Raw genomic sequence first — 13,689 nt, forward strand, 5'->3', positions numbered from 1 at the left:
GGATGCTAAAAATGTGCCCTATCGATAAACCAGCAGCAAAGCCATCCCATTCTTCTGCATACAGCTAGATGGATCTTCTTGCCGCACTGAATTTAAACAAGCAAGCTATTCTGCTAAGGCTTGGAAATAACCATAGCACTTGCCGAGTGCAGCTGCCTTTGATAGGACATCAAGCCAATGTGTGGTTTGTGCCTCCTATTTTTATCATCCCTTGCAGCCTGTCATTAAGATGTCCCCATTTAACTCACTACGTCCCCTGGCAAGGAGACGGCCAGCTCCAAATTCTGGAGCCAGAGCGCTTTGCACACTTCCTGATCAACGCTGTGAGAGAGGGTCGGAAACTAAATAAATACCTTTTAACTTTGGCTCCAGTGTGCTCCCACCCCTGGTGTTTGATGCTGAATATACATGACATTAAGCCACCATTTATATCTGTCCCAGAGTTTCTTGCGGTGTGCTGCTGTTTGATGCGTTTTCCCACAGCCAGCTTCCATCCAGTTGCAAACTACTTCAAGTGCACATTAGATTCAGGTGCGGACAAGCCCTGTGCCAACATGCACACACTGATAGCAGAGATTGACTCAGGTCAATCTGAGAAAGCTGAACTTGGCAAGAGGGCATCTCTCAGTGAGTTCTGGACAAGGGCCCATGTCTTTCAACTCGCCGGCGAAAAAAATGGCCTTTCCGTGCGCTGCTCTGGTTCACCAGAAGTGGCTTAGTCATGCTGGCCACATGACCCGGAAGCTGTACGCCTGCTCCCTCAGCTAGTAAAGCGAGATGAGCACCGCAACCCCAGAGTCGTCCGCGACTGGACCTAATGGTCAGGGGTCCCTTTATCTTTACCTATTCTTGTTATTAAAAAAGGGTGCCTAGACATTCTGTTGCTGCGCCCATAACCTAGGTTTATGGTTATATTTAGCGCCTACCTTTCATATCTGTTTCTAACACTGCCTGTACGCCTCCTTCTGGCAACTCCTGCAGCCAAGCTGGTGCAAAATGTATTGCTCTGCTTTCTTTTGGAACACATCAGCAGGGCCAACAGGTGGGGTCTTGCGGTCTGGGCAGCCCAGGACCTCCACACACACTGCCTAGGCTTGCACCCTGCGAAGGTCACTTTGGTGCTGCTGCTAATGCTGTGGTTCGACTTAGCCCCCAGAAGTGTACTCCATTACCTCTCTAGACAGTTGGATGCCAACAACCTATTCCAAAGGTTTTCAACCTTTTTGAGTCCACGGCTCCCTTGACCGACTACATTCTTCCTGCAGCAGCTCTTTGGGGCTCAGGAGCCCAGTTATGTCACCCCTTGCCTGCAGAGCAAGGGTGTTCCTTCAGCCTCTTTTCTCCCCTCTGCTTGGGAATCCCCTGGGCCTCCTCACACTGCCCTATGGGGCACCATTCGCCTGGGGAGCTTGTAGCCAGGGTGGCTGCAACTAACAGCTGTGCAAGCCTTTGGGAGGCAGAGACAGGAGAAGGCATCAGAGGAGGGAGGGATGGAAAGAGGGACAGAGGCCAGGGTTGCCCGTGGCACCCGTGCCCAACATTCAAGGCACCCCAGGGTACCACGGCACACTGGTTGAAAACCACTGACCTATTCACTCAGCATTTCCTAACGAGGGAATCTTCCCTCCATCCGCAAAGGCGGGTCTCTTTTGGAGCGCTCTCATTGGATCCCTACGCGGCAGCCACGTGCGCAAGGGAATTCCGGGCTAGCATTGGGAAAACAAAGCTCCCCTTGGCGGCTGCGCCCTGTAGGGCATTTGCACAGCTACGCCACCGAAAGCGGGGCGCGACGTACACGCTTCTTTAGTAAGCACTTGCAGGGCTGGTGCGATCCTGGGCGCGCTTCCTCGAGAGTAAGCCCCTTTCTCAGAGGGACTTACTTCCGAGTAAACCCATGCATAGGGGTGTGGCGCGGGCTTTTGCACCGTCTTTTCCTCCTCCACCCGCCAGACTTGCGCACCTCTTTCCTGCCCCAGTAGATTCCAGTATCGGGGCGGGCGAAAAGAAGGAAGAGGCGGGCTGGGCTGGGGAATCGATCAATAATCGGGACGCCGGAATCAAGGCACAAAGCCCCTTGTCTAGCGTTGCGCTTTAACAGCGGAATCCTGTGTCCGTCCTAATGATCTCAAGAGGACTCCGACTCCGAGCCGGGTTTAGAATTGCCATCAAACTTTTAAAGAGCGGGGGCAGAGAATGAATGGGCAGATCCTGTAGTCTTAAGGGAGTAAGAAACCCTATTTCCATGACTGATTTGTTTTAACCCTGATTTTTAAATTGCTTGCAACCTGCCCTTCTGCCTTAACAACGATAATAATATAAATATCCGCCTGTCTGGCCTTGGGTTCGTTGCCAGAGACCCAACTCTTCCATCCGTCGCCATGCAGTAGCGGCGCTGCAATGGGTTGTCTTCAAGCTGAATTCCCGCTTCTGGTGGGAAGAGTTGTCCCGGGATCTTTTGCGCGACCTGATCTTTAAAAGCGATCTCACACCTTTAGGCCAGAGAGCCACTATGCACTTTGTGTGTGAGAAAGGCACGAGTGGGAAGGGTCGGTGGAAAGGAGGAGAGGGTTGGATGCGTATAGTTTGCAAAGCGAAGCGAGAAAAAGGAAATAGCGCGAATCGGCTCCGAATTGTGAGAGCGAAGAGAGCAATTGTGCAATAGGAGCCTGGGGGTGGGTGGAGAACGGTGTGTAGTTGTGTAGTTAGACGTTAGAAAACCTAGACCACGAAGGCGGCACGGCAGGTGTTCCCCGCACTCCTCATTGGCGGAAGACCCGGGGAGCTGCGCCGCCCCAGGCTCCCTGGGAGAATTCGAAGTCAAACCGGCTGCAAACTCTGGAGCAGGTGCGGAGGCGCAGCCGCCGGTGTTCGCCGAGGCCCCTCTTGATCTTGGTTCCGTGGCGACACCACGCACTCCTTTGCGTGGCTTTTCTCCAGACCCCCCACCCACCCTCCCACCCCGGGGGCACTCAGCCTCGTCCCTGCTTCTTCGCAGGCGGAGGGAGAGGAGCTTAGCGTAGACGAAAGTCCAGAAGCAGCCGGCTCTTGCGCGTGGAGAAGGGGAGCGACCTGGAAGCGCTCTGCAACTTGCAGTCCCACGGTGGCAGGACTGATTCATTTCGGATCCGCCTGCCGTCGAGGTATCGAGATGGGTGTTTCGAGGGCGGGGGGAAGGAGCCGCAGACCCCTCCCTCCCTCCCTCTCACCCGGTTGCCACCCGTTTTGGCTTGCAGGGCTCCTGCTGCACTTGAGGAGATGGGCCAGGAGGGAGGGGTCTCTAACGTCGGGGACAAGGCTCGGGGCTCAGGTTACAGCTCAGCTGGGGGGCAGGGGAGGACGGGGACCTGGGCATATACGCTGGCTGCTAGAAGGCAGAGGGGAGCATAAAGCCGCTGTGCCTCAGCCCGGAGCACACGACGGCAGCAGCAGAGGGACTTTCTGCTGGGCCACCGGGGGGGACTTTGGATTCTCCTGCTGTTTCCAAAGAAAAGGGAGGATCGGCTGCATGAAGGCTCGGTAGCCACTGGGGGAAACTACCATCACCACCTTTTCCTCCTCCACCACCACCACCACCTCCCTCCTCCCCGCAAAGGTCCTGCATGTCTAACATTTAGACATGTTCAGCTTTGTGGATTCAAGGACTCTAGTGCTCCTAGCAGCCACGCAAGTCATTTTATTAGCAGTTGTCAAATGTCAGGATGAGGATATACGTAAGTTGCACCGTTCTTCTTCATCTTCTTCTCCTGCTCCTCTTCCTCCTCCTTCTGAAAGAGGGCGAAAAGAAAATCTATCCGGATGAGGTGGGAAAATAGCAGGGAGGGAGAGGTGTTTAAAAAAGAAAGATCTGGAGCAAAGACCGAGAGTTTGAGGGTTTGCACAATTAAACTTTCTGTTCCGAGTTGGCCTGAGACGCCTTCCTGTGCTTGGATTTCTCTCCTTTTGCTCGCCAGATTCTTTCCTTCCCATAAAAAGCTGCTCTCCATCATCTCCTTTGGTATGAGATAGTGATATGCCTGTGGGGGGTGGGAGGCTTCACTGTGGTGTCTTGCTTGGTTGAGAAGAGAGCTCCACTCCCAGGGTTTTACCATTTCTTTTGCCATTGGCCTTTGGGGAGAGGGGTGACGTGGGGATAAGGGTTCTTAAAGAGCCAGCCAAACCATTATATTCAACCCAGGACTCTATTCCCCCCCCCAAATCCCCCAAAGTCAGAAAGACAGATTCTGAGCTCACCCCAGAGGGCATCAAAGAAAGTGGTGGGAATGCACTTTCTGCCTGTGGTGGCAGCGAAAGAGTTAACTGAATGTGGTGGCGATGGGTTCAAAGGGGGATCCAGACAAAAGAGAACATTGGGGTTAGACAAGCAGGACTCTTTGCCTTCTCCCCCCTCCCCCTTTCTTTTTTTACAAAGAAAGATCTTTGTGCAAAAAAAAAAAAAATATCTGCCCTCCCCTTTTGCTCCCTCCCCCAATTCAGTTAGGGATGTGGGGTAAGGTGCAGATGGAGATCCCAGGGAATTTGATAGCTAACAGATTTTTTTGTTGTTGTTGAAAGGAGCAGAAGGGAAAATTTCCCCCCAACTCAAGAGGCCACCTGAAGGGTGCAGAGCATTCCAGAGACACATCAGTCTAGTTTGCTCCATTCTCTCTTCATCTCTCTCCCCGTTTCCCCCCCCCCAAATATGCATGAACAGCACATGCATCCAAAATTTAAACTCAGGGGGAAAATGTTTCTCTTAAATTAGGTGGTGGAAGATAACAGTAGTTTCTTCCTTGTGGCAATGTCCTCTCCCTGCTCCCCCAAATATATATATTCCAATGAATTACAAAATAATCACAAAATGTGATACTACGAAAGACGGCAACCATTCAGTCAGGGCTGTCCCTTCCCCACTACCCAGAAAGCTTTTTGTTGTCTGGGATATTATTCAGGGATGGAAGACGGAAACTTTATTAGGTAGAAATAACTTTTTCTTTTCTTTTTATAAAGCTCATTTCTTTGGGTAGGTTCCCTCTCGCTCGAATTCCATGCCTGCCTCCATATGCTCCAGACTGTAAATCAATTGCAGGGAATACAGCTCAAAAAGCAGGGTGAGAGTGGAGGGAGGCCTCTCCTCTTGCTTTGCATCACAGGCCATGCTTTATTTTTCTCAGCTCAAGCTTCCAGAAAAAGGAAAAAAAGAAGAAGATGGGGGGAGGCCAAGGAGTTGAATTCCTTTTTGCTCATGTGGAGCAAATCTCTGCAGTTGAGTTTTCCAAGTAGTAGCAGAAAGGGCCAGTTGCGGGAGGTGGGGCAGTGTACCTGGTAGGGGCAGCCAAGCGGTGGTTCTGGTTTTCTCCCTGTCATTCTCGGTGAGAAGATTACTGGCAAGGCTTTGCCACATGACCAGCCTCCCCTGGAAAGGGTTCTGGGTTCAGCCATGAGCTGGGGTGCCCTGTGGAGAGTTGGCCTTGACCGTCTCTTTGGTAGATGCTGTGCTATGTCAGCCCAGGTGCCCCTGCTTCTCTTTAAAGTTTAGACAATTGTGGTTAGCTGGCCTGACTGCACAGCTGTGCAGCTTAGCACACCCCTTCCCCTTCATTGTGTCCAGCGATTTCAGGTCAAGCGTTGCGTCTGAATTTCAGAGGTGTGTGGCAAGTAAGGGAGCGCAGATATCGCCCTTTACCTTTTAAATTCCTTTTAGAAAAGGACCCATTGTTGCGTTCTTATTAGCTAAGGAGAGAGTGGATTTGCCCTATAGCGTTGCTTTTTCGCTTACTGTAACCTTAGCATGCCTTTTGGGAGTCTCATCTTTTATTTATGTCTTATTTTATTTTTAAAGTGTGCTCCCAGGTCAGGGAGCCAGCTCAATCACCCCGCTCTATGAACATTTGTTTGCCTTTGGCGGCAATAGCTTCCAGATGCTGAAATGCTGCCCATATTTATTTAAACTAGTCCCTAACTGAGCCATGTGAATCGCGCTCTGTGTGCACTCGAGAAAAGGCCCATTCATGAGTGCCTGGGTCCCTTGGGCTCCTGAAGGCTCCCCCTGCTCAGGGCACAATAACCCCCCTGTCATCTTGCTGGTGCTGTCAAGCCTTCACTAGGGTGTATTTTAGAAAGTGGGGGGTGGGGTAGAGGAAAGCATGTGCCAAAGGGGCACATTTTTAATGGGTTTCTAGTGACCTCTTCCCCACCAAGAATCATTTCTATTTAAGTCTTCTAATGGGGGATAAACATTGTCAGTTCTTCTGATTAGAGCACCGGGGTTTCTGCCATCTATTACTCGTGCCTTCCAGTTCCAGAATGCACCCCCTCGCCTTGCCAACTTCAAGATCTCACATCAATTTTGTCTACCGCTGCTTAAAAAAACCTAAACCACTCACTGTTTTTTAAATTGGAAAAACAGCTTTAGTCCTCTTTTGCACCTACAGAGAGTCAGATAGGGTCGTTGCTCTTTCTTAGGTGCACTCTGCTGTCTGCGTTCCAGATGAGAAGCATTTTAAAAGGGTCTCTAGCATCACCCCATCCCCACGAATGCCAGGTGGCGGCAGTTGCCATTTTGGCCAGAGGTTACAAACCTGAATCGACTGTGTGGCCTAGTGTAACACTGTTCTGACTAAGAAATGGCCGATCGATTTGAATCTCTTGCACACCAGAAGCATAGCTGCCAAGTTATCCCTTTTTTTAAGGGAAATTCCCTTATGCTGAATAGGCTTCCTCGTGAGAAAAGGGAAAACTTGGCAGCTATGACCAGAAGTGCATCCAAGAATTCAACCTGCAAAGCTACTGCCAGACCAGGCTCAGGCTCTCCTGAGCATGCAGGCCTTTGGGGGGCTTTTAAACACCAGATTTTTTTGTTTTGTTTGGGAGACTTGTTCCCCACTGCATCCCCATCACCTGCCAATTCAGCATTCTTGCTGCTGTGGAAAGAGATGTGTATGACAATTGTTAAAAGATGCACTGATGTTGAGGCCGAGGCAGAATTGTGCCAAGAATTTGCCAGGTGCCCTCTGAAAGTGCCATTCCACACGCTGTGCCCCCAAGGAGAGTGGCACAGCGGGCAGAGTGCTGTGTTTCACACTGTGGCAGAGCCAGGTTCAAAATCCTGTTCATCTCGCAGAGAGGCAAGTGGGGGGCGAGTAGCTGTGCCCCCTTGCCTAGCCCTTACCTCACTGAGAATTACCTCACAAAGGGTTTGTTGTGAGGAGCAACCAAAGTAAAGTTATGTCCTTTCTGGAGCTCCAGAGATCTTGTAGGAAGAAAACCTCCACGATTCTAGAGCAGGGATGCAGAAGAGCCCCATGCCCTCCAGACATTGTTGGACTATGACTACCCAGCATCCCTTATCACCATAAGGGGCCATGCTAGTTTGGGCTGTTGAGAAGGCCACAGGCTCCCCATCTCTGTTCTGTAGTGTCCCTTCACCTGGTAATGGATCTCAAGCAGCATTGTGAGGAGAACTGAGGGGTCTTTGTGTGTGTGTGTGTGTGTGTGTGTGTGTGTGTGTGTGTGAGAGAGAGAGAGAGAGAGAGAGAGAGAGAGAGAGAGAGAGAGAGCAGATTACTACCCCCCCTTTTTTTTGCTTCTGGATAACACTGCCAAAATATCATAAATCTGGGGAAGATGGAGAGATGTCCTTGAATGGAGCCAGTCTGGAACAGAAGAGGCCACCTTTGTGCTCATTACCTAGGATTGCTATAACCAATGCTGATGTTATTACCTTGTTTCTTTCTCCCCTCCTTTCTTCTTCTTCTTCTTCTTCTTGCCTCCTTTGTCCCCCTACCCTAACCCTGCTCTTTCCCTTCCCTTCTGGCACAGAGGAGGCAGGCAGCTGTGTACAGGATGGGCAGAGGTATAGTGATAAAGATGTGTGGAAACCTGAGCCCTGCCGGATCTGTGTCTGTGATACTGGGACTATCCTCTGCGACAACATAATCTGCGAAGAACTGAGAGACTGTCCCAACCCTGAGATAGGCTTCGGAGAGTGTTGTCCCACCTGTCCAACTGACCAGCCCGCCGCCAGTGGTCGTAATTTATTTATTTCCATTCCATATAAATAAATTACTTGTGATATAATTAGCAAAAAATGGGGGGATGTTTCCTAAAGGCCATGGATGCAAAACCCAAAAAGCTCTGCAGCATCCATGGAAAGGCAACTTGCTAAGAAAGGCTACTTCTCATAGCTGGTAAAGCAGCTTCAGGTGCAGAAAACATGGCTTATTCTCTTATTTGAGTCATAGTTTATGTGAAGGAACTTGGATGGGTAGCAGTGTTGACAAAGATTAACTTGTCCATATAAGCATGCCCATAAAAATATGTAGCCCACAGTTGTTTACTAGGGGAAAAAAATTATCTGCCAGTTTACAAAACATTTCCTGTCTGGTCCCCTGGAGACCAGTGACCAGATAAATGGTTTATTATTATTTTTAAAAGGCTGGTCTGGTAAAGCAGACATGCAGCCCTTGAATCAAGCTTTTCTGTGGCCCACTTGCCATTGCTGTATATATTTTTTGTGAGCACGAAGGAAATGAGAAGAGCATTGTAGTGCTAAGTATATGATACAGTGTCTTCCCCCCAACTGCACAGTGTTTAGCTGTGATTTCAGTATCAGAAATTACAGGGTGAGCAGGACAAGGACAGTTCCTTTACAGTTTCACTCAGATGAGAAAGGTCTCATTAAACCACCAAATTAAACCTTTTTTTCCCCTTAATGGGATCTTTTAAACGCGAGTTGTCCCATCCTAAACACATTAGGGGCATGTAAAGCTCCACTTAAATCAATGGGATTTCCACAAACTTTATTGTGTGGCAGTGGCTGCAATCCAGAGAAAGCTAAATACAGTAGTGATAATAAGAATGTTGAGGGTAAATTATAGTGCTTTAAAATAAGTCCTCCAGTACATTCCCACCCACCCCAGTAATAATGCACCCAAGTCCCATTGGAATCAATGGAATTTGATAGTTTTTTAATCCCTTTAATGTCAACGTGACTTTGGCATGCCTGCTTTTTCTGGGTTGCACCCGTCGTGCATTGCTCTTCAGCCATTTCCATTTCATGTGCTGGCCAGAGATGTGAAAAAACCTCTTGCAAAGTGTAGGCTTTGGAGCTAGTAGGAGTGAAACACTATCCTCATTTTTGGGGAGCCAGCTGCAGTGTAAAACTATGTAAGATGTTGGCAGATACATCCCCAACCACGTTTTACTCCCTCTACTTTTGCAGCCCCTTGATGCTACTGTTTTAAGGGACTCTGGGATTTTATTTTTAAAAAGTGGTCTCAGAACCAGCAGCTCAAGAGTTAGCCTTGTGAGAAAATAGACAGTCAGGAAGCGAAGGGGTGGGGGCTAGCTTTCATACCTGAGATACTGGGGGTGATTAATAGTGCTTTGCTATGTCTCAAAAGTGCTGCCCAGGAGGCATGCAAAGCGACTGTGATTTTTAGTTGATGCAAGGAAAGAATCCAGCATTATTTCAGGTTCCAAAAACTGTTCTTTTTGTATGTGTGTGTAATGTGACCGCCTTCTCTCTATCCCAGGAGTCATATTACAATTAGAAGTGGCCTTTTTTAACCCTTTTACCTTTGAGGCTCCTCTACTTCAAAAAGTAAAACAAATGACAGTGTGAGGCAGCCAGAATGAGTAAAGGGTTGAGCCTTGCAAAAGTTAACTGTGTCCCTTCCGCAATGTTTATTTGCTGTTAAGCTGAATGTGGCTTTTAACTTCTGCCTTTTGTGTCACTCTTGCTTTTTTAAAACAAAACAAAACAAAACAAAACATGAAAAGCATGCTTTCCTCTAAGACTTGTTGTTCTGTGCACATTTGCAATAGCTTAACAGATTGATCCTAATCATGCTTGATTGGTGACGAGTCCAACTGATTCGTAATTTCGGTGAGGATTTTCTTCCAAGGAAGTGAGCTTAGGTTTGGAATCCAACTCACATCACTCAGTGAGACTTGCAGCTGCACTCTTTGCACATTTGTTTGGAAGAAAATCCCACTAAGTTCTGTAGGACTTAGTCCCAAATATGTCTGCATAGGATTGCAGCCTTAGGCATGCGTACTTGTGTGCAGGATCATGGCCGAATGTGTGCTGCTGCTGTTGCTGCTTCAATAAACAGAACACTTAATTCCAGTGGGGCAAAATGGAATTAAACTGAGTGATCCTGCAGTATGGCTTTGAACATGCAGTGATTGGTTTGGAATCCTATTATTCCATTGGTTTGGAATCCTATTATTCCATCTGTGCTTTCCTGCTCTGCCACTTTGCATGGGGCTTTCATTCTATAAGTATAAAAGTCCTGTGCCTATAACTTTCCTGGGGCGGCAGTATCTCCAGCACAGCAGATGGGTTTAGAAAAGCACAGCATCTCCTCACCATCACCATCGAGTCACAGAGCCTCTTCCTTATCTTCCTGCCCCTCTTGTCTTATTGTGTGCATCTCATGTGTACGGTTGAAGGTACCGTGCTATAATGCTCATATGATTTATGTTGACATGGTTCTGATGCTTTCTCTCTCCCCTCCCCCCATTTTTTCTTAACAGGACAACCTGGCCCCAAGGTGAGGCAACTGAATGCTGTTAATAGCCATGGCTTTATTTAATTGCCCCCTAGGGGTGCTAACTTTTACTAGTGGTCAGCTCCTGTTGCCTTTGACAGCCATCTGACCCGTAGATTTCTTTCATAGTTTCAGTGCTTCGACTCTTGCCTTTGCTTTTCTTTAAAAAGGTGGCGTATTGGTGGAGGGCAGTAACAGGGCAAGAATGCTTACCACTTAAGATGTCCTAAAATATTTTGCCTGCTGATTTCTGCATATCGAGATGCTGCCAAAGGCACAGGAACGTGTCAGTCGGCGGCCCTGTCAGTCCCTTGCTGCACACATTCATTTGGCATACAGGGTGTACCTCATTTCCTGTCCCTCGCAAAGAACCGAAGGAAATCTGGAGAAGCCAATGGAACTCCTGCAACAGACGGTTATTGTGAATTATTGCAGAGCCTAGCTGTCTCATGGGCATGAAATGTGAACTGCAGTTCCCATATCCCAGACCTAGTGAAAAAGCCGAAATGTTTCCTTAAACTTAAAAGCAATGAATACTTCCATTGACTTAAATAAGGCTATTCAAAACTTAGGCTAAGTTTATGCATACCTCTTGTGCAAAGTTGGGGCCCAGATGTTCTTTACCCCTTTCAAGTGCACGGGCCTGTTTACAGTTTCGCAGTGTTTCAAGCAGGGAGTCTAGATAGAATGTCAGCATTGTGCATGAGTTGAACACAGGGCATCATTTGTGTGTAGGGGAAGCCTGGCTTTGTTGTCCTGTTAAACCTTGTGCACACTTTGCATTTTGCAGGGACAAAAAGGAGAACCTGGCGATATTAAAGATGTAAGTGCTACACTTTCTGTATTCACCTTCCTCATCCCTTGAATGCTGACAGTACAAAATGTGCTTCCAACATAACCAGCTTTGTCTCCCTCTCTTTCTCTCTTGCTCTTTCCTGTCCAGGTTGTAGGACCAAGAGGACCCCCTGGACCACAGGTAGGGAACTCAGCTCTTCTGCTACGATCTTTAAATGTTTTGGAGGAAAATGTTCACCAAAATATCTAACTGAGTCTCTTGTCTTCTCACCTGCTTAAGGGACCTTCGGGTGAACAAGGACCAAGGGGAGAACGTGGAGATAAAGGAGAGAAGGTAATGGCAACTTCTCACACATTGGGCAAAGGATTAAGATTGAGATCCTATGCATGCTTACCAGGGAGCGAGTCCCTTTGTACACCATGGGACTTACTCTCAAGGAAACATGTATAGGATTGCATTGTACATCACGACTGAAAGCACCTGACTACCGTTCTCAAGTCTTGGCTTTGCTGCTCTGTAAAATATCAAACCTGCCATCTCTTCAAGTCAGGGGCATCTAGATGATTCACACACATTAAAGTGTTGATTTTGGAAAGTTAGTTATAGAGCGTACAAGATGAGTGCTTAATAGTCTGCTTTTTGTGCTTGGTTGAGTCAGGGAGTAAGGTTTCAGTATTTTTCAAAACGAGAGTGAGTGATGAAATGGTTAGTGTTGGATTAGGACTGGGAAGAACTGGGTTCAAGTTCCCCTCGCCCATGAAACTTGCTGCCTGACCTTGGGCCAGTTGCTATCATTCAGTCTAACATTCCTCATAAGGTTTTCGTGGTGGTAAAATTGGGGGGCGGGGAGAGGCAGGAGTGGAGCATGGTGGTCTATGCCACCCTGAGCAGAGTACCTGGAGTCTTAAATAAGATTTTTACCTATGTGAGGTTAAACCATACTGTTATGTGCAGTTTTGTAAACCAATCTGCAAAAGTTGCATGCCCACACAGTTGCTTTACCGCCTCACCTTCCCACAGACAACTATGACGGCTATTTGTGGTACGCTGAAGGTCTGAAACAGAAATAAATAAAAACCGTTTCTGAATTCATAAGAGCTTTTCTGCTTTGTCACCTGGAAACAATGCTTGCTCACCAGAGGCAACTAGGCAAATATTTTTGGAGGAATTCAGCGTTGTGCTATGCTAATCATTCCGTCAGTGCAAGCATTTTAGCTTGCTAGGCGGAACAATTCCCCCTCTTCTCCCCACCCTAGGGAGGAAGTAGTATTCTTTTGTACATCTTTGTTCCTTGGCTGTCTCTGTTGGATAGATAGGGCCATCCCTAGCATTTGAAACAAGTCCCTGTGCGCATCACATTTTTGGTCGGAGAACATGTTTGTATTTTAGGGTGACTCAATAGGCCCATTGTTTTCAGGTCATGAGAAGTAATAGTTTCACTTTGCTCTATACCAGCCTCATCTAAACTACTGCACCCAATGTTGGGTACATTACTCTAAGAAGGAGGTAGACAAAATGGAAATGGGTTCAGAGGATGGCAGCAAAGGTGTTGAGGGGGGTGGAAATCACATAGGAGGAGGCAAAGGGTTGTTCCCCAAAGGGCAAGACTGGGCTCACATCTGCACTATACATTTAAAGCAGCACCATACCACTTTAAAACAGTCAACGCTTCCCCCAAAGAATCCTGGGAACTGTGGCTTGTTAAGGGTGCTAGGAGACCCCTGTTCCCCTCACAGGGCCTACAATTCCCAGAGTTCCCTGGGAAGAACAATTGACTGTTAAACCACTCTGCAAGGATTATGTTACAGGGGGGTAGATTTTGCTAATGGTCACAGCAGTCTGACAGTGGAACCAACTCCAGGTTCGGTAGGTGGGCGCTCTCTTGTTGGAGGTATTCCAGCAAGAGGGTAGTGAGAGGTGCTCTAGCTTTGAATTCATTGTATTGGGCAGGGGCTTAGACTAGAAGTTTCAAAAATCAGTCTTTTTTAATAAATAAAAAAAGAGGCTTCCCAAAGCAGTTTACACAAATGCATACAACCAAATGGTCTATTAGGGCCCTCTCCTGCATCCTAAATACTTTTTTCCCTAGGAATTCTGACTGTTGTGCCATCATAACTCTACACAGGCCACAGATAGCTTCAACAGACCAGTAGCCTGTACTGGCATCTCTGCTGGTACATCACTGAGCATTTTTATGTCTGTGAGCATTACAATTACCGGTATTTGGACTGGGCTGTTAATACACAGATGAAATGAATGGAGAAGACCTAGCAAAATTTTAAGTAACTCTGCAATCCTGTGAACCCTTAGGCCAACTCAGTGAGATTTACTTTTGAGTAGACGTGTCTAGATGCAGACTGT

At 47.8% G+C, this 13,689-nt stretch overlaps 1 protein-coding gene across 2 annotated transcripts in view; it reads left to right on the forward strand.

Moving 5' to 3' along the window:
* Window positions 1-3,392: 3,392 nt before the first annotated feature.
* COL2A1 (collagen type II alpha 1 chain) overlaps window positions 3,393-13,689 on the forward strand; it is an 82,823-nt gene continuing 72,526 nt past the window's right edge. Inside the window, exons 1-6 of one of the 2 annotated variants that reach the window (XM_035103225.2) lie at window positions 3,393-3,710; window positions 7,798-8,004; window positions 10,519-10,535; window positions 11,323-11,355; window positions 11,476-11,508; window positions 11,608-11,661. In XM_035103225.2, the coding sequence (XP_034959116.1) occupies window positions 3,617-3,710; window positions 7,798-8,004; window positions 10,519-10,535; window positions 11,323-11,355; window positions 11,476-11,508; window positions 11,608-11,661 (438 nt within the window). In that variant the 5' untranslated portion in view covers window positions 3,393-3,616. The remainder of the gene's footprint in view (window positions 3,711-7,797; window positions 8,005-10,518; window positions 10,536-11,322; window positions 11,356-11,475; window positions 11,509-11,607; window positions 11,662-13,689) is intronic. The other variant, XM_035103232.2, reaches the window with a different exon arrangement.

Source organism: Zootoca vivipara, chromosome 2, assembly GCF_963506605.1.
Source record: "Zootoca vivipara chromosome 2, rZooViv1.1, whole genome shotgun sequence".
Lineage (NCBI taxonomy): Eukaryota > Metazoa > Chordata > Lepidosauria > Squamata > Lacertidae > Zootoca > Zootoca vivipara.